We start from the raw sequence: 24,373 nt of genomic DNA, 5'->3' as shown, positions 1-24,373 counted from the left end.
TGCGGTAGAGAGGAAGCACTAGGGGTAGCTACTAAATGACCCATGACCTAGAAAAAAACAATGAGAAGGACTTGGCATAACACCCTGAACACCAAACCTAAAAACTACTAAATCATTAGCAAAATGCCAAACTACAAGTTCCAAATTCACCAAGTTGGCAAACTCCTTGCAGCCCATAACCATGACCCCCAAAACCCTACTAGATCCTAGAGAAAAGAGAGATTGTAAACTGAACTAACACAAAAGTACTAATACAAAACTCTCACAGAGAAATGTCAATAACTAGTACAATACCCAATAGACTACAACCAAATCCCAACAGGAAAAATTTCCTACAATTCCAAATAGGTGACCTTTTAAAATTCAGAATCAAACCATAAGTGGGGTTCAAAGACACCCACCAAATAGACAGGGGAAATAACCACCACAAAACAAACAAACATAGAATATGGACAGACCAACTACACCAAGGTAGTAAGACTAGAAACTGGAGAATTATGAAATAACGAGACAAGAGCTTTCTCACCAGCGTATAGAATTGATTGAAAGTCACACTCTTGGAAGTAATGACCACTCTTGAAAGTAATGACCAACAACGACAATATTCGTCAATAACAATTTCGTGCACCAATATAAGCTACCGCAATCACCGACACCTACAATATGCATCAACAACAATTTCACATGCTAGAAAAAAACTACCATACATCAACGCTGATAACCAATAACTAGAGGTGAAGAGTCTGCGCTCACCACTTTTCACACTAGCCATTGCAGAATCCAAATTCCACATTAAAAAAAATGTCATTTAAAGACCATACCTCCCCCTTAAACTTTACATGCATCCGTAAGCTAATGCCTTCAACCATCTACAATCCTTAAATGCGTCGAGACAATTCGAAGCAGAAAGACGCAACCTCCAAGAAACCCATTAAATCAGTGGTAACACCCCATCGAAACAATGAATTTTAAATTATGTAAAACTGGACTCATACTCAAAATTTCATAGCAATTAAAAAATATCCATTCCATACAAAATTAAGTTATTCATCATCCTTTTACCGAAGTCAGCGCCTTAAATTTTTTGTAACGAAGCCCTTCATTCGATCATGGTATTTACTGCTCTGTTTTCTATTAATACAGTTTGATCAAAACGTGTATGGACACTACCATGCATTCTTTGTTGGTTTTAAATAACTACTTCGAGGACAATTTTAATTGCAGGCCTTCCATTTTCGGCCAGTTTTCCTCTGCAGCCGTCGCTGAAACGAGGAAAGCTCAAAGTTCCGGGAGACAAAGGCTCCTATCTGCACTGCGATAAGCACAGTCACGACCTGTCGGCTGAAAAAGGCAGAGCAGCAGCACAGTAGACCATGTCGTCGACGCTCCTGGAAGTTACGAGGGGCGCCCACGAAGAGGTGGAGCGCCTCGAGAGGTTGATTGTCAAGGATCTCCAGAGGGAACCCGAGACCAACAAGGAGAGAATGCATCAGAACCACCGCGTTCGCAATATGGTTGACGGTATCATGTCCACTACACAAAAATTGGTCAGTCATTAGCCGCACCCCAGTCTCTTACTTTGTCTTTTATCACTCTCTTTAAGTTGCCAGTAGCGGCATTAGGGTTTTAAATAACTAAATAAATTGTTTGATGGACAGATTGAGATATACGAGGACGAGGATCACTCCAGGAAGGATGAAATCGCTGCTCTTGGAGGTCAAGGCGTGAGCGGGCAGAACGTCTTCAGTGCATTTTATGATCGTCTGAAAGAGGTATAGCTTAAAGATATAAGACCTAATTTAATTTTCATTGAGAGTAGGCATTTATTATTTTGGAAGTGCGTCAAGCAACATGCCCCCAGGGGTTACATTGCTTAGAGTGAACTTCATTCTGTCTGCCAGAATTGCCCGAGAGTGCACTCGGCATCCACCCTTTAAATGCATGAACAGACTTCTCTCTGCTTTAGCGCGAGGTGTTAGGGATATTTTTTTTTTCCTCTGAGCAGCAGGCTCATCCTCTACAATTGCTTTGGTATAGCCCCCCTGGCCTGTGATAAATCACCCGTCGGCAGGCAGTTGGGTGGCTAGGTAACTGCCGAGGGAAACCATATATTCTCCGTGTCTACTACCTACAAGCAGGTGGATTTGGCTTTATGACCTCCTAGAATCTCAGAACATCCGGAAGAGACCAGTTCCCACCTCACCTAGTTGTTAGCGATAGTTATCCTGCTAAAATCACCCCATACTTGTATCCAGTCTCATATCTTTGAAAAGAGCATATCCCTTTGGCTTAGGTGACAGGTATGAGGAGTGGTTATTCTGCTAAAATCTCTCCGGACTTGCGACTCCACCATAATAACCCTGCACTTGCAGTTGGCCTCATTACCTTTGGAACTTATGTTATCCTGATAGGGTGTTAGAATTTACTGAACGCAACACCTGGTATTTGGTTCCCAGCAATTATTAACTGAACAAAAACAGGGCCAGATTCATAACCCACAAATTATAGTGGAAGCAAAAATTTGATCTGAATCACATATACATATGTCATAAACAGATCTCTGCGTAAGTTGCACGAGATGCCGAAACTTCATATATATGTATGTATGTAACTTTTAAAAAAAAAAAAAGTTAATAATGCATTATCTTGCAAAAAAAAGAAAAGAATGAGACACATAAATGACATTTCAGAAGTAAAACCTAGTCTATATTAACTCTCATAGATGAATATATGATTCAAAATCCAAAATTATCCTTTATAGATAAGGCTGTACATACAAGATTTGAAAACCAACCTTTATACATGAGGCATTACATCCAAAATCAGCCTTTATAAGAGCTGAAAATGAAATAAAACATGAGCTAATGACAAGTACAATTACATATTTTATAATCCTCATCCTCATCTTCATTAGCAAAAACATAACAATGAGCTTTTTTAGCAGAGGTAGAGCGTGGATTGATTAAAGATAAATTAGTTTGTGGAGTGATTAGAGATAAAATTTAGTGGTAGATTAAATCTTTTTTGGCCATAGAAGGGCCCCACACCCTTCTTGGGTGCTTGAGTGAGCCCCTAGAAGCAAAAAAGTCATGGAAACAGGGCAAATTTGGGCCAAAACAAGGCAATTTTGGGTTGAAACACCCCAAAAATGTTTAATGAAATTTCTAGATTAGGGAATGCCACCCAGGCATTTCGATTGCATTTTAGCGACGTTTTGAGAATTGGTATAGCACATAACATTGGGTTCCACTGGTATGGCGCATAACGCTGGGTTCCTAGACGTTTTGTGCAACATAAGTTTTTACACAATCAATAATTCTTCATTAATAAGTTAATAACAAAACTTACTTGGGCTCTTGTCCTAGGATAATGGCCCAACTGAGAAAATGCTGATTACAAAACTCTAGATCTGATCGAACAAATTTGTCCTCTCTTGCAAAAATGAATCTCTAGCCTCTCTACACTCTATTAGACAAAGTGCATGCTCATTGAGATGCTGTTGTATCTTATATATCTCATCTCCTCACCTTAGCCTTGCCTTTATAACTTTACATTGATCCAAAACCCTAATCTTAACCCTAACGCTAATCTCAAAGCGATGGACGGTTGAGATTAGATCTTGCCTCACTTGAGATCGACGGCTAAGATTAAAACTTAATCACTAAACTTGAGTGAGCCCCCCGAAGCAAAAAGGTCATGGAAATAGGGCAAATTTGGGCCAAAACAAGGTAGTTTTGGGCCGAAACAGCCCCAAAATATTTAGTGAAATTTCTAGATTAGGGAATGCCACCCAGGCATTTCGGTACATTTTAGCGACATTTTGAGTACTGGTATGGCACATAACGTTGGGTTCCACTGGTATGGCACATAACGCTGGGTTCCACTGGTATGGCACATAATTCTCGGTTCCTAGATGTTTTGTGCAACATAAATTTTTACACAATCAATAATTCTTCATTAATAAATTAATAACAAAACTTACTTGGGCTCTTGTCCTAGGATAATGGCCCAACCGAGAAAATGCTGATTACAAAACTCTAGATCTAATCGAACAAATTTGTTCTCTCTCGCAAAAATGGATCTCTAGCCTCTCTACACTCTGTCAGACAAAGCGCATGCTCATTGAGATGCTGTTGTATCTCATATATCTCATCTCCTCACCTTAGCCTTGCCTTTATAACTTTACATTGAGCCAAAACTCTAATTTTAACCCTAACCCTAATCTCAAAGTGATGGGCGGTTGAGATTAGATCTTGCCTCACTTGAGATCGGCGGCTAAGATTAAAACTTAATCACTGAACTTGAGTGAGCCCCCCGAAGCAAAAAGGTCATGGAAACAGGGCAAATTTGGGCCAAAACAAGGCAGTTTTGGGCCGAAACACCCCCAAAATGTTTAGGGAAATTCCTAGATTAGGGAATGCCACCTAGGCATTTCGGTTGCATTTTAGTGACGTTTTGAGCACTGGTATGGCACATAACGCTGGGTTCCACTGGTATGGCACATAATGCTGGGTTCCACTGGTATGGCACATAACGCTGGGTTCCTAGATGTTTTGTGCAACATAAATTTTTACACAATCAGTAATTCTTCATTAATAAATTAATAACAAAACTTACTTGGTCTCTTGTCCTAGGATAATGGCCCAACTGAGAAAACGATGATTACAAAACTCTAGATCTGATCGAACAAATTTGTTTTCTCTCGCAAAAATGGATCTCTAGCGTCTCTACACTCTGTCAGACAAAGCGCATACTTATTGAGATGCTGCTCTTGAGCTGCTGTTGTATCTCATATATCTCATCTTCTCACCTTAGCCTTGCCTTTATAACTTTACATTGAGCCAAAACCCTAATCTTAACCCTAACCCTAATCTCAAAGCGATGGACGTTTGAGATTAGATGTTGCCTCACTTGAGATTGATGGCTAAGATTAAAACTCAATCACTAAAGTAAATAATTAACTTTATCTAAAGTTTTACTTTAGCTCAATAAGCCAACATATAACAATGAGCTTTTTTTCTATGTTAAAATTAGGTTAATTTACATCAACAAATATTTTAAGGTGATATGTGAGAGACTTTTGCACAATGGTGCACGAAGTGGGGACGTTTTTTGGAAGTGGGGATGTGGAAGTGTCATTTCCCAAAAATCTAGGAAGCAAAGCGTCTACTTTTTTTCTGTTTGGAAAAATCGTAATTTTCATTAAGATAGGAAAATTACATGTTGTAGATGCTATAAGCAAATGCATGATTTAGTAGGTTGTGTGCCTGTCCAAAATTAAGAAACAATAATATGTTCTCCACGCAGGGAGACAATCCTTAAAAAAGAGCTGTTTAAAAAACTCAAAATTTTATTACTCTACGCAGAGAGTATTCTTGTAAAGATGTGTTGTTTATGTATAAGCAATATAAATATAAACAAAAATAACAGGTCAAATATCAAATGATTTCAGGCTCCTATTGAGCTTGAGCCGCATGGTCCATGTATGGGTGGTGGTAGTATTGGTACTGTTCTCCTTCTCGTTGGTCCTGGATCATTTAGATTTTGCATGGCCTGATCGCTGCCTCTTTGGAAAGTTTGTCAGCGAGTGTGTTCCATTCCCTGTAGATATGGTGACATGCTTAATTTTCAAAATATTTAATGTATTCATGCACCTCATCCAATATGTGTCGCAATGTGTATGCATGACATGTTGATGTTTTGTTAATCTAGTTGCAAACAATTTTCGAGTCACCAAAAACTTGTAGATTATGACAATTTTTTTCGATTGCAAATTGTATGAGATTTTTTGCAGTGATGAGCTCTGCATAGTTGTTTGTGCCATTTCCAAGTCCCATTTGAATATGATAGAAGTGTGAATCTGTTATATATAGTGCTGCCCCACCACCACATCCTGTCTCTTGTGCCGATCCATCAAAATATGCCTAGGGCTGTGAGTGATCAATGGACTTAGGGATGATAATTCTGGGAGGAGAGTTGGCATCGTCCTCGGGTAGTGCGCTGTAGTCAGCTAGAATTCTGGCTATGATGGATGGCCAATGGGGGGCGGAGTCCTGGAAGATGGTGCGGTTCCTGGCTATCCAAATTTCCCAACTAATGAGTAGGGGGAGGTTCCTAGCTTTCGGAGTAGGTACAGATGACCACCAGTTTGCCCATACCTCCTTAGTGGTCTGTCCCCTCCAGCTGGTGGATGAGGGTGTGTGAGATAGAATGGAGCTCCAAAGTTCGATTGTGATGGGACATGAGAGAAACAGGTGATCCAATGTTTCAGTGCTGTCCTTATTGCCCTCTTCTGTTCAGGTTGTCTCCCGTCGGTACCTTATTCTTCAGTATGGACCACATGAGTAATCTTGTTCGAGGAGGTGCTTTGAGCTTCCACATTCCTTTCCACCATGAATCTATGTGGTGAGGCTTGTGTCGATTGGCCAGATGTAGATACCCCTCTTTTGGGGAGTACCGACCATTTTTTGCGATGGCCCATGTAATCTCATCCTCCCCTTCTCTTATTCGAATGTGAGACTCAGTGAGGGCTGTTGTGTAAGTGCTCCAAGATTGGTGCCACTGAATAGGAAGGAGCAGGCTATGGGCTGACTTCCACGCTTGGTGCAGGAAAGTTGATCTCTCCTGGTCCACAATGTGTATTAAGTGTGTGATTCCTTTCTCATTAAGGTTCTAGAGTAAGCCTTCAGGTAGCAGGTGTGCATTCCCACATCCTATCCAAGGGTCACGGCCTATGCGAACAGATGTCCCATCAGATATTCTCCATGTAAGGTTGTCCCGTATAAGTGACATTGAATTCAGAATCGCTTTCCATATATTTGAGACCCCAGATTTGTTCCAGCTTGATTGTCTCAGCTAGTCCAATGGCCTTAATGGTTCAATATACTTAGCGACTGCAATTTTGGTCCAGAGGCTGTTAGTGGTGACTAATTGCCACCCTAGCTTGGCCGCAAGTGCAGAGGAGAAATCTTCCAAATTCTTTATACCCCAACCGCCCCATTTCTTAGGGATAGATAGAAGATCCCATTTTGCCCATGCATATATCCTCCTTGTTTGTTTGCCTTTCCACAGGAATTTGCAGCAGAGGTTTTGTATTCTATTGAGGATGCCTCTTGGAATCCATGTGAGGGACATCCAGTAAACGGGGGTGGCCTCCAGAACCGCTTTGATGAGCACCAATCTTCCGGCTCTGGAAAGATGCTTATGATACCATATATTAAGTCTTCTCTCAAGCTTAGAAATCAACCATATCCAGTCCACTATTTTATATCTGAGTGGCTTCAGTCTGTATCCCAAGTATCGGAGGCCTTCATCTAGCTGCATCAGGGTAAATGGGAACCTTTGTAATGCAAAGTGTATCTCATGAGGAGAGCATTCTGAAACTGTTATGGTGGATTTTGAGTTATTAATGATCATGCCTGTAGCGGTTTTGAATAGATTGATGGTGTGTTGGATGGTGGTAAGGTCTCCTATCCCCCCATTTAGAAACATTAGCACATCATCCATGAAAAGGAGGTGTGTTATCGTGCATCTGTCCGATATCTTGATTCCCGAGAGCCTGCCTCTATGGTGCATGTCCTTGATCAGTCTGCTTAGCCCTTCCATGACTAGGAGGAAAAGTAGGGGAGATAATGGGCACCCCTGTCTGAGTCCTCTTTCAGAGCCAAAGAAAGGAGATGCAACCCCATTTATCAGGACACTAAAGGATATATTGGTAATGCAACACATGATCCATTTAATGACTCCCACAGGAAATCCTAGATGAGTAAGGAGCATTCTGATGTAAAGCCAGCTTACCCGGTTGAAAGCTTTTGATAGATCAGCCTTGAGGATCATACCTTTGATCTTCTTAGTCTGAATGGAGTGCAGTACTTCCTGGGCTGTTCCTATGGCCTCATGTATCTAATGATCCTGTAGGAAGGCAAATTGTTCTGAAGATATGTGGGTGGAAAGGATGGGGCGGAGGCGGTTTGCAATGATTTTGGATATGATTTTGTATAGGCAGTTACATAGGGAGATGGGTCGAAAATCATTGAAAGATGATGGATTGTCTGATTTGGGGATGAGGGCGATGAAGGTGGAATTGATGGCCCCATGCATACGGCCAGTCATCCTGCATTCCTCGATGACCTTGAGCAGATCTTGTCCTAGAATGTCAAAAAAGGCCAGATAGAACTCTACCGACCAACCATCTGGACCAGGGCTCTTATCCTTCTTAAACCATTTCAGGGTGGCCTCCAGCTCCCCCAGTGTGACTTCTCTGTAAAGATCCATAACATCCTCTTGTTCGATAAACCGAGGGAAAAGCTGTGCTACTCTAATGATCTCTGCTAGGGTAGCATTAGGGGGGGGCTTGGTAGACCTGTTTGAAGTGAGAGGTAGCCAGGGAGGCTAGGTGAGGGAAGGTGTCCACCTCAACTCCTTGCTCATTTGTCAGTTTCCATATAGTATTAATAACTTTCCTTCCATTTGCAAATTTATGGAAAAATTTGGAATTATCATCACCTTCCTTCAGCCAAATAGCTCTGCTCCGCAATCTCCAAGTTTCCTCCCTTTCCTTGAGAATGTTTCCTTGTTTGGCTGTTAAATCTGTGAGCTTGTCCCTGAGTTCATTTGAAGGGAAGGTGCCCCCACTGTTGTCCTCTAGATTGGCAATCTCTAGTTCGATATTATTTAACAGATGTTCTTCTGCACTCCTCTTATTATGTGCCCATATCTTGGATAGCTTCTTCAATTCCTTCAGGTTGGCCACGAACCCTTCAGTTATGTTCCCTTTGCTTGCAGGTGGGTGGGCCTTCCAAAAGTCTGTGACGAGGCATATATAGGAGTTATCTTTCAACCATGTAGAATTGAATTTGAAAGGTGCTCGTGGTTTGCTAACATTTCGTCTTAAATTGGCAGGTGGTTTGAGAGGCCACCCAATCCCACCCATTGGCGATAAGTGAAGCCCTGCTCTAGGAATTGTTCCTTGATGAGGAAATGATCGAGTCCCCTGGCAAGGCTGTCCTCCTCTCTTCTTCTATTCCTCCAGGTTGGGGAAGTTTGGCAGATGGGATGTCAATGAGATTGTGTGAATCTAGGAGCTGCTCGAAGAAGACTGCTAAGGGGTCAACTTGTGCGTGGTGCCCCCAAGACTTCGAGTAGCCTAGAGAGAAATTAAGGTCTCCTCCTAGTATGATATTATCAGATTGTAAAATGTTGGCTGACAAAAGCCGCTCCCAGAAATTCTCCTGATGGTGGTAGGGCCCATATATGTTTATCATTCTGATCTTTGTTCCCAGCTCAGTAGAGTATATATCTGCCCTAATGAAGCCTATGTCTCCGCAAGTGCCCTTAAGATTTATTGAGCGGGAGTTAACCCAGAGCGATGCCCCCCAAGCGGCCATTTACATCAATAGCTTGGAAATGCCATGCTGGGAGCATGGATTCCATTAGAGGGGAAATTGTATCGACCCCACCTAGGGTTTCTTGTAGGAAGACCAGATCAATCGGCTCCTTCTGGAGAAGCCTCCTCAGTTTTTTTTGGGACTACCAATACCTCTGCAATTGAAGGAGAGTACCTTCATGGGGGAGACGACTCCAGGGGGCTCTGTGCTCTAAGGACCCTATCGAGTGTAAGTTGTTTGCCTGTGGCCACCTCCATTCCTGCCTTTTGTTTAGCTTTTGACAGGGAGGAAGGTCTGCCTCGAGGGAGCTTCGGAGTGGTGGAGGGAGGGACAAGGCCAATGCCAATAGCATCTGGCGTTGGTGTCTGAGTATGCGATCGGAGGTGATATCGGTGAGGGGCGGGATCAGATCCAGGGTTCAATTCCCATGGTGTCTCCACTAAGGGGCAGTATGGGATGGAACAGGTACATGAGAATTGAGGGGACAAACCGGGTGGCTTAGACTGGGTTGAGGCTTATCTGGGTCCTACCGAGTTCCCTTAGAATTATCCTTATGAGCAGATGTACAATTAATAGATGCAGAGCAAGGGATAGGATTGGACATACTTGAAGATAGCGCGACTCCAACGGTTGCCTTAGACCTAGTCAGCGGAGGTGAAGGTGGCCGAAGAGGTGCTTTCCCATGCTTCTTCGGAGCCGTCGAGGCAAGCTTGGATCCATCTGCATCAGTGTCCATTTGATCTGCCTCATCCGAGTGATCCGCCTGTGGCTGAGCTCCCCCAGCTGAAGAGGTCTTCCCTTTGTTGCCTGCCTTTGATTTCGCGAGAAGAGGGCAATCCTTGTAGAGGTGTCCCACCTTGTGGCAGCGTCTGCAACGAAAGGGGACACCCTCATAGTCCAGAATCTGGATCCGGTTATAGTTCCTCCATCGAAGAGTGACTTTTTCCTATAACCCTCCTCTAATGTCTAGATGAACCAATATCCGCGCATAGGCCATGACCCCAGTAGAGAGATAGGATCTATCATAGTCTAGGTATGTACCCAGAGAATTCCCAATTCTTCTGAAGATATCTTCGGTCCAGAAATGGAGTGGCAGTCCAGGGAGATGAACCCAAATTGGCCCCAACCCAAGTTGTTCTCTGTCCGGGTCAAATAGCGGACTCCATCTCCTTAACATAACTGGGGCTTGTTCAATGTGCCTGAAAGCGTAGAGCAAACCAGCCTCGAACAAATGTTTGAACAAAAGGCAGATCAACCAGGTGATGGCCCCAGATTTCCGCAACCCACTGCTTAAGTCTTGCCGTAGTGTAGTTTCTTCCCCTGACTCTGCCTACCAGGACTGTTGCCGCCATGTCCATGGTATCTTGCCACTGAAAATCTTCTTCCCAATCAATAAATACTTCTTGTGCCCTAGGTTTGACACACCTTTGCTTCTTCCCAAGACTAGGCTCTGTGTCCTTAGCACCTTCAGGTGTTTCTTCAAGATTAGGGTTAAGAGGGTTAGGGTTAGGGTTTGGGGATGACAGATTTGGACCAGTAGGGAAAGTGTCTGGGAGGGGAGGGACGTTAGTATAGTAGCCAGAGGGGTGTGCAGGCTCCAAGGGCGAGGAAGAGGGAGCAAGATAGGGTGGGGCCTCTCCGAGCAGAGACTGGGATGGGAAATGAGAGGTTGCCGAAGGTTGGAGGGAGGATATGCCAGATGACCCAGCTGCCTGATCTGGGCTAGATAACCTGGAAGCGAAATGATGGGGGATTGGCGTCAGAGGGGGCGCAACTGAAGCCGGCTAGGTAACAGGTACTTCCAGGAGGTCGATAACTGCACTGGTTTGTCCCGTGAGCGATGGAAGCGGAGCGATAACCTCGGTGAGTTCTCTGCTGAACGGGAAGTATGCCTCAGAACTGGACTGCCTGCCAAAGATGGAGATGCCCTCAAGGGGGTCCTTAGAGTAATCTATAAGGTCGGTCTCCATTGATGCCCCGGGGGTTACACCAGCTGCCGCCATTTTCCAGAGTAACCGACATAGGCGGGGACCAAAAACGATAGCGCAAAATCGAAAACGATAGGGTTCAGTCACCATTGCGGGAGGTAAGCTGGGGTGCAATGGAACGGAGGTCGCCAAACAGTTACGGTTGAGAAGCTGCAGGGGAACAAACCTAAGTTGCAGGTTGGTACCAGGTGTACTGCAGAGGGCCTACCCCGTGTCAGGGTGTGGTCGCGCCATTTCCATCCTACGATTGAAGTTTTCCATCCTTACCACAATGTTATAACTCACACAATGTTATTTGCAAGGTCAAGAAATATTTGTTTGATTTTGGGGACTGTAATGTACTATCATTTTCTGTAGTTAATTGCCGAACACTGTGGTCACTGAGTGGAACCTTCAGAAGACTAAAAAATCATCTTTTAGTCCCCGATCGCATGGAGGAGGAGTCATCCGTGCGACTATAGCTTCCCAATCGCTCCCTTAAGCCTGACAAGCATGCGATTGGGGTCAAAATTGCACTGGAGAAACCCTTATCTCTCGGTTGCATGCACAGAGTGTTAATCCTGCGACTGGAAGGCTCCAATTGCACTCATGAGCCTGTGTGGGAGCGACTAGGGTTCGAAATCTTCTTGTTCTGTGCCTGCGATGGGAACCAAAACCCTAAATCAGAGATGCGAGCTTCAAACCTACAATTTTACCTTAGAACGAACCTGAACCTCCACGAATGAGCCTCAGACCTGTGTGGGCCAAAAACAAGATAGAATTGTGTCTCATCATTGTCAAGCGAAGCGTCTACTATATATATATCATATTTTTTTGCATTTATATTAAAAAAATCCAAAATACCAAATTAGTTGTAGAAGATATTGAAACATGCATATTTTTACATAAATCAAGATAGATATGGCATCCATTGTACATTCATGATTAATTATTCTAGCATCAACCATTTAAATGCATCAACCATCTCGAATATAGATTCTTCTCCTCTTGTCTAGCCTTTGCCTCTACCTCGATTGTCTAGGGATATTAGTCAACATTGCCCAATTTTGATCAAACTACCTAATCCAAGCCTTAAAATATGGTAGAAAAAGCTTAACATGCTTGATTGATGATTTTGACTTGATTGAAAGGTAATTTTTTGCTAAGGGCATGACAAAGGAGTTCAACAATTAACACCACCAACACTAGGGTACATATAGGGCTTGGTGCTCTTGATTAAATGCTAATCACATACCCTCATACATGATATAATCTAATGAAATGCCACAATCCCATTGATCCTGAATTCCTGAAAACTGTTAAGTTTGTTGAATTTTGAATAGGATATGAAATTCTATTTTCTCCATATGAAGTCTGATGAGGCTGGAACCACTCTCAAACAGCGTGAGTCATTTCATGGTAATGTTAAAAAATTGAGAAAAAGGATGAAAATGAAAATAAAGGAGAATGTCACTTTTAATTTAAGAATTTAACATTACCATGAGGGAGCATCTAGGTAGCATCAAGGGAGCATCTCGGGAGTGTCCGAGAAGCCCCAACCCAACTTAAGTCAAAGAAAAAAGTAAAAAAAATATTTACAACCTTATGAAACCCTTTGGAACCGCCTGTCTCCCTTCGGATCCGCTTGGGATCAGTGCCCGATCCGTCGCAGATCTGGGGAGAATCCCTCGTCGGATCCGCGGTTCGAAAATCTGGAACCGCTAATCGGGTTGGCATAGTTCCAAATTTCCAGGAATAGTCTTCGCCGACCTGATCTGCGGTTTGGAAATTCCGAACCACGGATTCGACGACGGATCTGTACGGGACGTGGTTCCTGGTTTAGATCCTTGGGGGGGTGACGTTTCGTGCAACACTGCTTTTGCATGCATAGACATAAGGCGTATGCAGAGTACCTGCCCGAGCCATAAACTTCAACACAAGGTAGAGTTGGTATACTAGCACAAGAATGGATTGGCGGATGGTATAATTCTTTGTTGATGCCACCAATGTTTTAAAACTCTGACTCCGACACTGACCCAGCGGAGGGTTGACTCTAACTCCGACTTCGACTCGGTATCGACTCGACCGGCTCGATTTCAATGTCTCGGTCATTGTAAAAAATACATTATATATATATATATTTATAAAAAACATAATTTTAAAGATTTTCATTCATATTTCCAAACACACTGCATTAGAATATAGATGGAAGACAACATATGATCAAAGTAGGCTCATGAATATATCCATTATATCAAAATGGCACCTAGTGCACTGTCCAATACATACATGATCAAAACAAAAACACATAACCAAGGAGGCTAGAAATGGCCTCTACAACAAAAGTAAACTGTGACCAGTAGTAAGTACTACTGGCTAGTAGCTACTGCCAGAGGAGCCAGGATCATGTGGATCAATCTCTGGATCATCATCAGAGTCAGACAGGGGGCCCCATGGCTCCTCCTCATCATCATCTCTAACTACAACTGCAGAAGTGGTAGCACTAGCAGGTTGTGCAGTAGATGCAAGCTGAGATAGACGAGATATGCGGCTGCGCTTCTGTCGTGGCTGAGCAGAGGAAGCCCCTGCAACTGGAGGAGTTGCTGGCTATGAAGCTGAGGCTGGTACAAGTGGATCAAGATCTGCATGGTACAAGTGGATCAAGATCTGCATTTAACTAAACATTATGTTCGAGTGATGCTATCATCTGTAATTCAAAATCCATATCCTCACCAGAAGCAAACTCTGTTGGATGACTCTCCACTACCAAATCTGATGTTGGATCAATGTCTTCCAACACAATGGGATCTGAATCAGGTCTTTTGTTCAGCAATTGGTTGCGTCTGAGCCGGAGGTTGTATTGAACATAGACTAGATCATTTAACCATTTTTGATTCAAACGGTTTCTCTTCTTTTTGTGAATCCTCTCAAAGACGGACCAATTGCGCTCACACCGAGTACCACTGCAAGTTTGACTCAAAATATGAAATGCAAAGTTCTGCAATTAAGGACAATGGCTACCAAAAGCCTCCCACCATTGTGCTGCAAAAAACATAGGAGTGTAATGAGTTAACTCAACAAATTACAAATTATATCCAACTTTCAAATTATAAACAATTTAACAAAAAACTATTAAGAATTTGAAAATTGAAATTTTTGTTTTCCTGGCTCATCTGCGTCTCTTGCAATTTTTGCTAGGTTCTTCCCAAAGGCACCCGAGGCATTGGTGAAAGTCGCGACCTGGCGGTGTATCTCCAGCTGATTAGACTCTAATGGGATCATGCGATCAATGTAGTCAATCAGTCCATCTCTAACCTCCCCCCTCAAAGCTCCTGTCTCCTTAGCTTTATAATGATACCGTTGGTTCAAAAAATACCCAACTGCATGTATAGGGTGATGGAGTTGATTGTTCCATCTTTCATCAATGATTGCCCAAATGGGCCCATACTTAGCCACTTTATGCTTGTATGCCCTCTTTATTTGCTCCTTTGCTTGATCCATAGCCTCATAAATGAAGCCCATAGCCAATCTTTCCCCATCCACCAACCGCAACACCTTAACCAGTGGCTCAGCAAGCTTCACAATCTCTACTGCCTTTCTCCAAAATATTTCTTCATTAACTTTTTTTTTCAATTTTTTGCCTTCCAGTTTCTGAGACCACTGGCTTAGATTCCATTCTTCACTGGAAAACATCTTTTGCAAGTTTCTATGTTGTGAAAGCATAGATTGCAATGTCAAAAAATGAGTAGCAAATCTAGTGATGGCAAGCCTAATAATATCCCTGCACCCAGTGTGTTTCCTCATGAGGCTCAAAATCCATGAATGATTGTAGATAAATTTTGTTATGCTTTTGGCATGATCTACAGTGTTTTTGACCCAATCTAATTTTCCAATATCTTCAAGAATGAGGTTATGCAATGTGCAGCACATGGGGTCCAAAAGATGGTCTTGTGTTTTTCCTCTAACAGTTTACCAGCAAGAACATAGTTATTGGCATTATCTGTGATGACTTGAACAACATTAGCCACCCCCACTTCCTCAACAACCTCATCCAATAGTTGAAACAACAATTGCCCATCTTTTACCTTATTAGATGCATCAACTGATTTTAAAAACATGGTTTCTCATGGGCAGAGGATAAGAAAGTTTATGATAGTACGGTTTCTTTGATCAGTCCATCCATCTGACATGATGGTACATCCTGTTCTTGCCCATGAGTCCTTGAAATCTTTCAAATAGTCATTAATGGATAAAATTTATTTCTGCAAACGATACCCCCTTAGCTCATGCATAATAGGGCCTTTGAAGCCTTTTCCAACAACATGTATGGCATCAAACATAGGCTCATAATATGGTGAACGGGAAGCATTGAAGGGGATATCAGCATCATACCACCATCTAGCTATGTAATCACAAGCAGTCTCCCTCAATTCTTTCTTCCTGTGGTCATCTAAAGTGGGCTGCATTTGACTTCTACTAGCTTGAGGACCATGTGCATCTGATGGAGAGGAGGGAGTGAAATAACTTTTTATATTCATATCACCCTTTTTCATTCTACCCTTTCCCTTTTCTTGAATAGACTCAAAAGAGGGAGGAACATATCGGAAGGGGTTGGATGCATCAGTACAAGGGATAGAGGAAGAACCTTAAAATCAAAATGGGGGTTGGTCGCCATCATTTTTTGTATATTTCTCTTCCTCCCAATTTTAGCCTCTAACTCTATTTGCCTAGCCTTATGTTCTTTAAACTTCTCAAAGTTGGCTAACAATTCCTTCCTAATCTCCCCCAATTTCTGGTGAGGTACATGGAATAATTTGGTCTCTAATACCCGCCAAATGTTGTTTCAGCCTATTAATGCCCCCAGGACCTTCTTTAATTTTTCTATGGAAAAATTTGCTATGCATTTGACTTTCAACCATTTCAACATATGCCCAATCAACATCTTTCACTTTAGGTGCCATTTTTGGACTTGGAAATGAAAGCAAACAATCTGAAAATGAAAAAACAAAAACATTGATTCAATGTTCATTTCTTTCACAAAAAACACTCTTTAGGATTTCTAGATTTGCCCATAAAATTTAACAAGCAAAAACATATTTGTACAAGTGAAAAAAAATACCTCCAGGCACAAATTGTCTCCTCGAGCTTGCTCCAAGAAACCGACTCTTCAATGCTGCCCCAAATGGCTGCCCAAGAAGCTCCTCACCCCAGCTACAATGCTTGCCCAAGACTCCTCACTGTTGCTCCAAAAACAAACTCAACAACTCACAAACTCATTGAAATTCTCACTCAAATGCACGAGATGGCTGTGAGAGAATGAGAGGGGTTGAGTGGGTTAAACAGGGTTTGGGAGAGGGGATTGGACCCCAAAGACCAACAAAACAAAAACTAAAGTGCTTTGGAGTCCCAAACAATAAGCAATTAATAAAAAAATTGCAGTTTTTTAAGTCATTGGGCCGCTGTATGTAACTCGTCCGGGTTGATATGGACTCGGCCGAGCCGGACGGGTTAATACCGAGCCAGTCGAGTTGTTAGACAACTCAGCCGGCTCGGTATTAACCTGACCGGCCGAATCGATTACTTGGCCGAGTCACAGATTGGAGGCCTGGCTCCGACCAACTCGGCCGAGTCGATTCTGAGCAGGCCGTTTTTTAAAACATTGGATGCCGCCTACTAATCAACGCCTCATTGGCAGGGTATCGATGATTTGATTATATTTCTGAAACAACTTAGACATGCATGCAAGCTGAAAGGTTATTGTTGGGAAATTGAATGAATGTATTTTTGTGGGATATTCTTTCTAGTCAATTGAAATTGCATATATTTTCAATATCTAAACCCCAATGTTGCCTATATTGTATGGGAAAGACAGGTGTGCAATTTTTGTGATTTACAATAGAGGCTGTTGAACCCGTGATCCTTAGAAGAATATTGTGCTTTGTCAGCTTTGCAATCTTGGGATAACATTATGGTTTAATTGGAGGTTGTTTTGGTTCATTAGAATATAATTAGGGTCTGATACCCAAATGCATGGGAAAGACAAACGTCTAATTGTTGCTATTTACAATAGAGGTTGTTGAATTGTGATCCTTAGAAGAATATTGTGCTTTGTGACTTGTCAGCCTTGCAATCTTGGGATAACATTATGGTTTAATTGGAGGTTGTTGTGATCGCTTAAAAGACAATTAGGGTTTGATGCCCCAATGCATGGGAAAGACAGACATGCAATTGTTGCGATTTATAACAGAGGGTGTTGAACCTATGATCCTTAGAAGAATACCGCGCTCTGTCAGCTTTGCAATCTTGGGATAACTTTATCGTTTAATTGGAGGTTCTTTTGGTTTCTTAGAATATGATTAGGGTTTGTTAGTGTCAATTAACACATAATTATGGTTTACTTTTTTGTTTGTTTCATATGGGTTTATTAATGTATAATTAGATTTAATTTGTTTTGTATCCAATAGCTAGCGTTTGTTGGTGTAGAATCAGTGTTTGTTTGGGTTAAACCATATAAGTGATGCAAACTAACTATAATAAATCCAAATTAAATATTAATAAACCCTAATTAATGCAAACAAACCTTATTTGTACACTAATAAACCCTAACTAGTTGCATGAAACCCTAACTAAATCTAATTATACACTAATATACCGAATTAACTAAAAAACTCTAATTTAATCCTAATTACACTAATAAACCCTAATTAACCAACACAAACCTTTAGACCCAGCTTTTGTTCTAAGAAATGCTCTAATAAACCCTTATTAACCCAAACAAACTCTAATTTTATGTTATTATAGTCTAATTATATTCTAAGAAGTACTAATAAACCAAACAACCTCTAATAAAACCTAAATTAAATATTTACAACACTAATTAACCCAAACAAGATCCAGTTAAACCTGAATTAGATATTACAAACACCAATTAACCCAAACAAACCTTGATTCTACCCTCTTAAACCTTACGTAATTGATTGAAAGCCTAATTAAATCTAAGTATACACTAAATAATGAATAAACACAATATAAATTTAATGAATAGATTATCTCTGTATATATTCTGTAAACATAAGGCATATAAGTATATCAATAAATTGTAGTTTATTTATCTATCTTCTTAGGTTTTGAGTAGAAAGTATTCCATATTAAAACCAAGAATCGTATTATAAGCCAACATTCTACTTGTTGAATTAAAATTGATTATGTGAATTTTAGAATATGTAAACACATGGCATATAAATAATATGAATAAATTGTAAGTCGTAACATGCATGTAATATCATGAATTGAAATGCAAGCAAAAGAGTGGGTATCATACAAGACTTTTTTCCTATTAATTCAACAGTTTTATTCCCTACATTTACATTTTGGTCTCTAGTGATCTCTTCCATTCTTATTAGCAAATGTTATGGATAAGAGATTCATAGATTTTATGTCTCTGCACATCCACTGAACATGCAATTCAAGGTTCTGAATTCATCTTTATGCAAAGATAACTGTTATGTTTATTCCAAATCTTTGAGTTCAGCTTTATGTGTAGATAATTCTTATGTTGATTCTCTTTTACTATTATGGTGGGAAAAGTTTAGGTACAAATGGTTTTAATTTGTATGGATAAGTTAAACTCATAAATGTGTCTTGTCAAGTTTGAACCCAAGGTCTTCATTTTAGAACCAAGACTCCTACCGCTAAATTATTAAAATTTCACATCATGATGGCAAATATGCACTCATAGAGCTTAATCACTACTGCTAAATTTAAAAACTTCTGAAACACCTATTGAAACTACAGGTCTGCATAAGCCAGAAAGCTATACAGAAGATTCAAGATTGTAGGCACTGCATATCAGGAGGTTATATCCAGGAAAAGAGAACTCTGAAAACCAGATTTGGTTTGTAAATCAACTCAGTATCAACCACCAGCCTAACATTAAGTACAGTATAAATCAGATTTGAAAATTAGATTCACATCCTAAATCAGCTCAGCACTAGCCCTGCTGTAAATACAAATTAGACTCAGAAAAATCAGATCAGCATACTTAATATGCACCGACAATCACATATCTTGCTGCAACAGAAAAACATTACATAAATCGAAGTCAGTGTGTCCTAAGCATACAATAGAAAACCAATCAGCTTCACACAAGTTCATAAAGAAAAACATTATAATACCTTAGCTATCAAATCACACTACTCTTCACTTTGGCTCTTATACATAGAAGTAATGCATCGCTCCTTCCCTTTTTATAGAATAAGAAGAGGGGTTACAAGTAAAAACTCTTGACTAGAAGGTCCACAAATGGAGTACTTGGTCCACTTTAACCCCAACTAACATATGCACCTTACGGGTGCTAAGGGTAGGTGGCTACATGTCAAATGTGTCAAGCATGCTCCAAGTGGCTAACTCAAGAAGTAAGCCCTACATTTGCCAAGTTAGGTACATGCCTAGATGTGCCAAGCACCCATGCCACATTTTTATGTTAGTGTGTAATGTCCCCAAGGGATTAATTGGCCCAACGCCTATTGATCCCCATAGGCTATAATCCTCGATAAATGGGAAAACCCCAAAATACCCAATGTTTGTGTAGCATAGGGCAAGTTTTGGGGTTGTTGGGGCAAAAAAGCCCAAAGTTGGGGTTTGATGTGAACCCCACTCAATCAATCAAGTAGACAAATCCCCTCAAGGAAATCTATAAATACAAGAGGGTAAGAATCATTTGATCATCACTTGGATTGGATCATTTATCTCTGTTTTGTTGAGCCTGAGGCTCTAAGGGTTTAAGACCCCATTTTCTCTCTCTTAGACTAGTTTCGGTGGAGGTGATCCCACCCTCCCTAGTCACTTTCTTTGTTCTGGCCATAGGGAATTAGCTATTTGAAGAAGCAGTAGAGACTTCGAGAAAATTTTGAGTCAAATCGACTTAATTCTTGAAGGTTTGCGAGTTTGTTTGAAGCAAACGAGAATGAATCTCCAAAGGAAGAGTGAAACTCTCTGAGGCTAGGGCATACGGAGTAGTTTTGAGGCATACAACGACATAATTCCTGGAATAGAACCAAGTCCTAGGGCTGAGTCTAGGCGTTTTCCTGCGGTAAATATAGAACGTATTTTTCGAGGCAGGATGAGATAATTATGAGGTTTTGGTGATTGATTAATCAAGCAAATATTCAGTCGCATATCTGTCTGGGGGTGATATTTCTGTTGGTTGGATTGATAGCAAAGAGCAAAAGTGTAAGAATGCACCATTATAGAGTTAAGCTTTGAAGGTTTCTGGCATTCCCAGGGTTATAGGCTCACGTTCAAGGTGTTAATGCTGGGTCGATATCTCTTGGGCACAATCGTGACATATTCAAATTTTTTTTTTTTGGTGCTATGAATCACTATGGGAGGACAACCAAATATTTGCAGAAGCATCCTAATCCATCACAAGTAACTCAATATTTGTATCCTTGGCTACAATGTCCTGATCCTGATTGCGGACATCCTGGTCCATAGTGGATTTATTCATATATCGTATCTCTAGCTGGGGACACCTTAGGGCGACATCTGAAATTCTTGCATTTAGTCTAGATTGCGGATCTGCATATGATTCCTTGGTCATTTATTAAGAAGCTAGGAAAAATCATAGCGAGTAAAGTTTGGAGTGAGTGCGAACCAAGACCAAAATTATTTATCAAATTTTGGAAGGTTGGATATAGCATGATACTCTGGAATATTATATTTCTGGTTGTCGATAGTCAATCCTATTTATTATGGGTTCAAGAATCATATTTTTGCCCATACCTGACTATATTGTTACTGTTGAAAGCATTGCTTATTTCATGAAGGAGTGCCCACTGTTGAATGAGTAAAGAATTTTGTTTAAGAAAGCCTAGCTTCCTAAGAAACCCTAAGTGCACAAATGTCCTAGAATACTACATAGTGTGCCTTGCTAGTCCAAGTAACTCCAAATATTAAAACATAGATGAAGTGGGTCTATATGAGACAAGTTGCCCTCACAAGTCTCTTGCCCACTGGTGCATCCCTCTCACAACAAGAGTCAAATATCTTTGAGCAATAGGTAAATTAACACTCCCTCTATGAGGGAAGACTCTTTTCGTTTCTCAAACTTGCCCTTTGCTAGGGGCTGGCCTCAGAATGTTGTCTATTTGTGCATATGAAGTAATGTGAACTAGGACCCTGCTCCCTTTAGAACTTAGAACTCTTTAGAGTCTTTTAGATGTACTTCCCTTGTCCAAGGAACACTTCTCATCTTAGCGTTAAGTTAACTTCATAAGTGAATTGTCTTGCACCACAAAATTCGTTGTTTAGTAGAGGACCAAGACAAATGGATCAGATCTATCAATCAAAAACTTAAAATATGCACAAATTTCCATGAAGAACAATTTGAGTAAAAAGTCGTCAGTCTTGAAATACCAAACTTCTTGTTGATGCATCGAAACATAAAGGGCCTCCTTCAACTTGCAAACATGGGTGTCTTGCCTATGCACCTCAAAACCTTTGTCAACTAGAACAAAAGTCTCTTCAATTTTAACTCCTTTTTAAGAGAACTAATTTGGGAGAGCTTCAGGTCGCCTCCCATGAACTCTGGATAGAGATAGAGCACCATATACCACTATTTGATAGGATTTACTTCGTGTGCCACATCCATGAGTTAGAGACGAAGATGCAACTTATCTTTTGGTGCCCCCTATAATATGTAGTATGAGAACAAAGGACGCTATCATTGCCTTTACAAGGACTCGATGGGCTCCCTCTCTACTTTTTGTTAAAATTTGGCAGCTCAGGGATGAATTTCTCCTAAAAGAAATCATATCTTTCAGTTTTGTTTGAACCACCTATAATAAAATTTCATTTATGACATACTAATATGACTTTCCAAAAATAGTAAGTCACATTTTAATTTGGAAGTGACTTTTAAAAAATAGAAAGTCATGTCTAAATGATCAAGGATGATCTCCACATATGGAATCCAATTTAACATCAAATCAATTATGACTATACAAGTCAAGAATTAATATTTTTATCCTTACTAGTATTGTTATTATTAGGATACTATTATTTATTAAATAGTCTAAAGTCATTCTGTTAATTTTAGACAACAATGGTATGTTCTATGTTTTAGAGCAATTTACTTCAATTTTTCTTATAAGCCCAATATCAAATTTCGGATTAGCAATCACATTAACATTTAAAGTAAATGTAGATAGAACATAAACAATAAGCAAAAGACAATCCAAGACAAGAGGACACAATATTTGGTGGATGCCAGGGAAAAACCCCAATGTGGGGAAAACCTTTTGATAAAGTCTTCTTATTATTTTTCAAAAGTTCAATAGAGAGTGTACATACAAAATTTACTTGCCCAATCACTGTAAAACAGTCTAGTCAAACTGCAGCCAACAGGATGCCCTAACCAAAAAGTTAATGTTAGTCAAACCAACAGAAAGTCTCCTCCAAATTAGCTCGGTCAAACCTAGTCAACTCGGCCTCCAAAGATAGTCTGAATCAACCCAAAACAGTGCTGAAAAATTTGGTCAAATCGGTCGACACACAATCAACTTTGCAGTCAAATGGCCTGCGGTCAACGCTGGTCAAACAACAACAAATTCCTCTTTTTCTATGCTAGGAGATGCGGCCTAAGAAAATCAGATTTCCTGCCTGAAAAATGCAGTCAAACGAGTGAGATTGCCCCTTGGTTAACGTTGGTCATAACTGCTGTAGATGGCCCAAAAACAATCTTGAAATACCAGCTTGAAATTTTCGGTCTACCTAGTTCATTGTATGAAGAAGAAGAAGAGCTGCTCCTTGTTGTATGAACCAATGAGAAGGAGAGAGAGATGTGTGTTTAGTGTGTCCAAATGAGGAAAATGCCTCTTTTATTTATACACAACATTGAGGGTGAAGAGACACAACGGTTGGGCTTTATGAGCCTACATTAGACTTCTGGTTGACCTCGATAATTTATCCATAGAAGAAATAAATTCATAATTCCATTTCTGCTTCTCAGATTGAGATGATCTTTAGATCAATCCTGCGCCTCTCGGAAAAAGGATTCCAATAAAAATATGATCTCCAGAGCTGTCCAAGGTGGAGTTTGGCCCTAGTTGCCAATTTTAACACTCCCTCTCAACTAGGGAGAAATCCATCTGCCAAACCATCTGACAATCTGTCCCATCTTTGTCATCCCTACCTTGCTTTGCTGAACCATGAAGAAATAATGAAGATGAAATGATCGAGAGTGTATCATACCACTTTCCACTGACTCAAAGCCAATCTCCATTGATCCCAGATCAATATCAAACATCCTAGCATAGGGAGTACGGTAGTACACGATGCGTCCATCGCTAGTAGTATGGTCCCTATTCTCATTTCCCAACTCATTGGCCAGATGAGAGGTACTTCCCACGAGTCCCGAATTGCATGGGTAGGATGTATCAAAAGGAGAAGGCGAACCACTCATCTTGCTCATATGCCATAGGAGAAGGTGAACCACTCATCCTATGCATATATCAACCATCATGGGGTATCACAGGGGAAGGTGAACCACTCACCCTGTACACAACGCACCACTAGGGGAAGGTGAACCACTCACCCTATGGTCGTTCATAGCTCCAAGAAGTACCCCAAACCCCCTAGAGCTCCCAGAGCTCAATATCCAACTCAAACGGGACCCTCATAAGAGGGTCTCTCCACGAATCCAAGTCGTTCACAAAAGGTTAAGAATTTGACCTTCCCGAGGGGCTTCGTAAGAATATTTGCGACTTGTTCATCAGTCCCAATGTGATGGAGCCTAATTGCTCCCCGTTGTACCATATCCTGGATAAAGTGGTACCTGATATCAATATGCTTGGAGCGGTCATGAAACATGAGATTCTCAGAAAGATGAATCCCACTTTGGTTGTCGCAGTAGATCACAGTGGTATCCAACACATGCCCAAACAACTCACTAAAGAGCTTCCTCAACCAAACAACTTCACAGGAGGCCATACTAGCAGCAATATATTTGGCCTCGGCAGT

General features: G+C 40.9%; 1 protein-coding gene across 2 annotated transcripts in view; it reads left to right on the top strand.

Moving 5' to 3' along the window:
• The first annotated feature begins 976 nt into the window (after positions 1-976).
• The window catches only part of LOC149138454 (splicing factor SF3a60 homolog), a 145,577-nt gene continuing 122,180 nt past the window's right edge, over positions 977-24,373 (top strand). The window contains exons 1-3 of one of the 2 annotated variants that reach the window (XM_089447986.1): positions 977-1,112; positions 1,225-1,547; positions 1,659-1,772. In XM_089447986.1, coding sequence (XP_089304112.1) covers positions 1,374-1,547; positions 1,659-1,772 — 288 coding nt within the window. In that variant the 5' untranslated portion in view covers positions 977-1,112; positions 1,225-1,373. Of the gene's footprint in view, positions 1,113-1,163; positions 1,548-1,658; positions 1,773-24,373 lie in introns of those variants that run through there. The other variant, XM_089447985.1, reaches the window with a different exon arrangement.

This window comes from Pinus tabuliformis, chromosome X, assembly GCF_031772625.1.
Source record: "Pinus tabuliformis cultivar Carrire ecotype Pingquan chromosome X, CPIR1, whole genome shotgun sequence".
In the NCBI taxonomy this organism is placed as follows: domain Eukaryota; kingdom Viridiplantae; phylum Streptophyta; class Pinopsida; order Pinales; family Pinaceae; genus Pinus; species Pinus tabuliformis.
The sequence above is the reverse complement of the archived record's forward strand: the minus strand, read 5'-3'. Positions and strand labels throughout refer to the sequence as shown.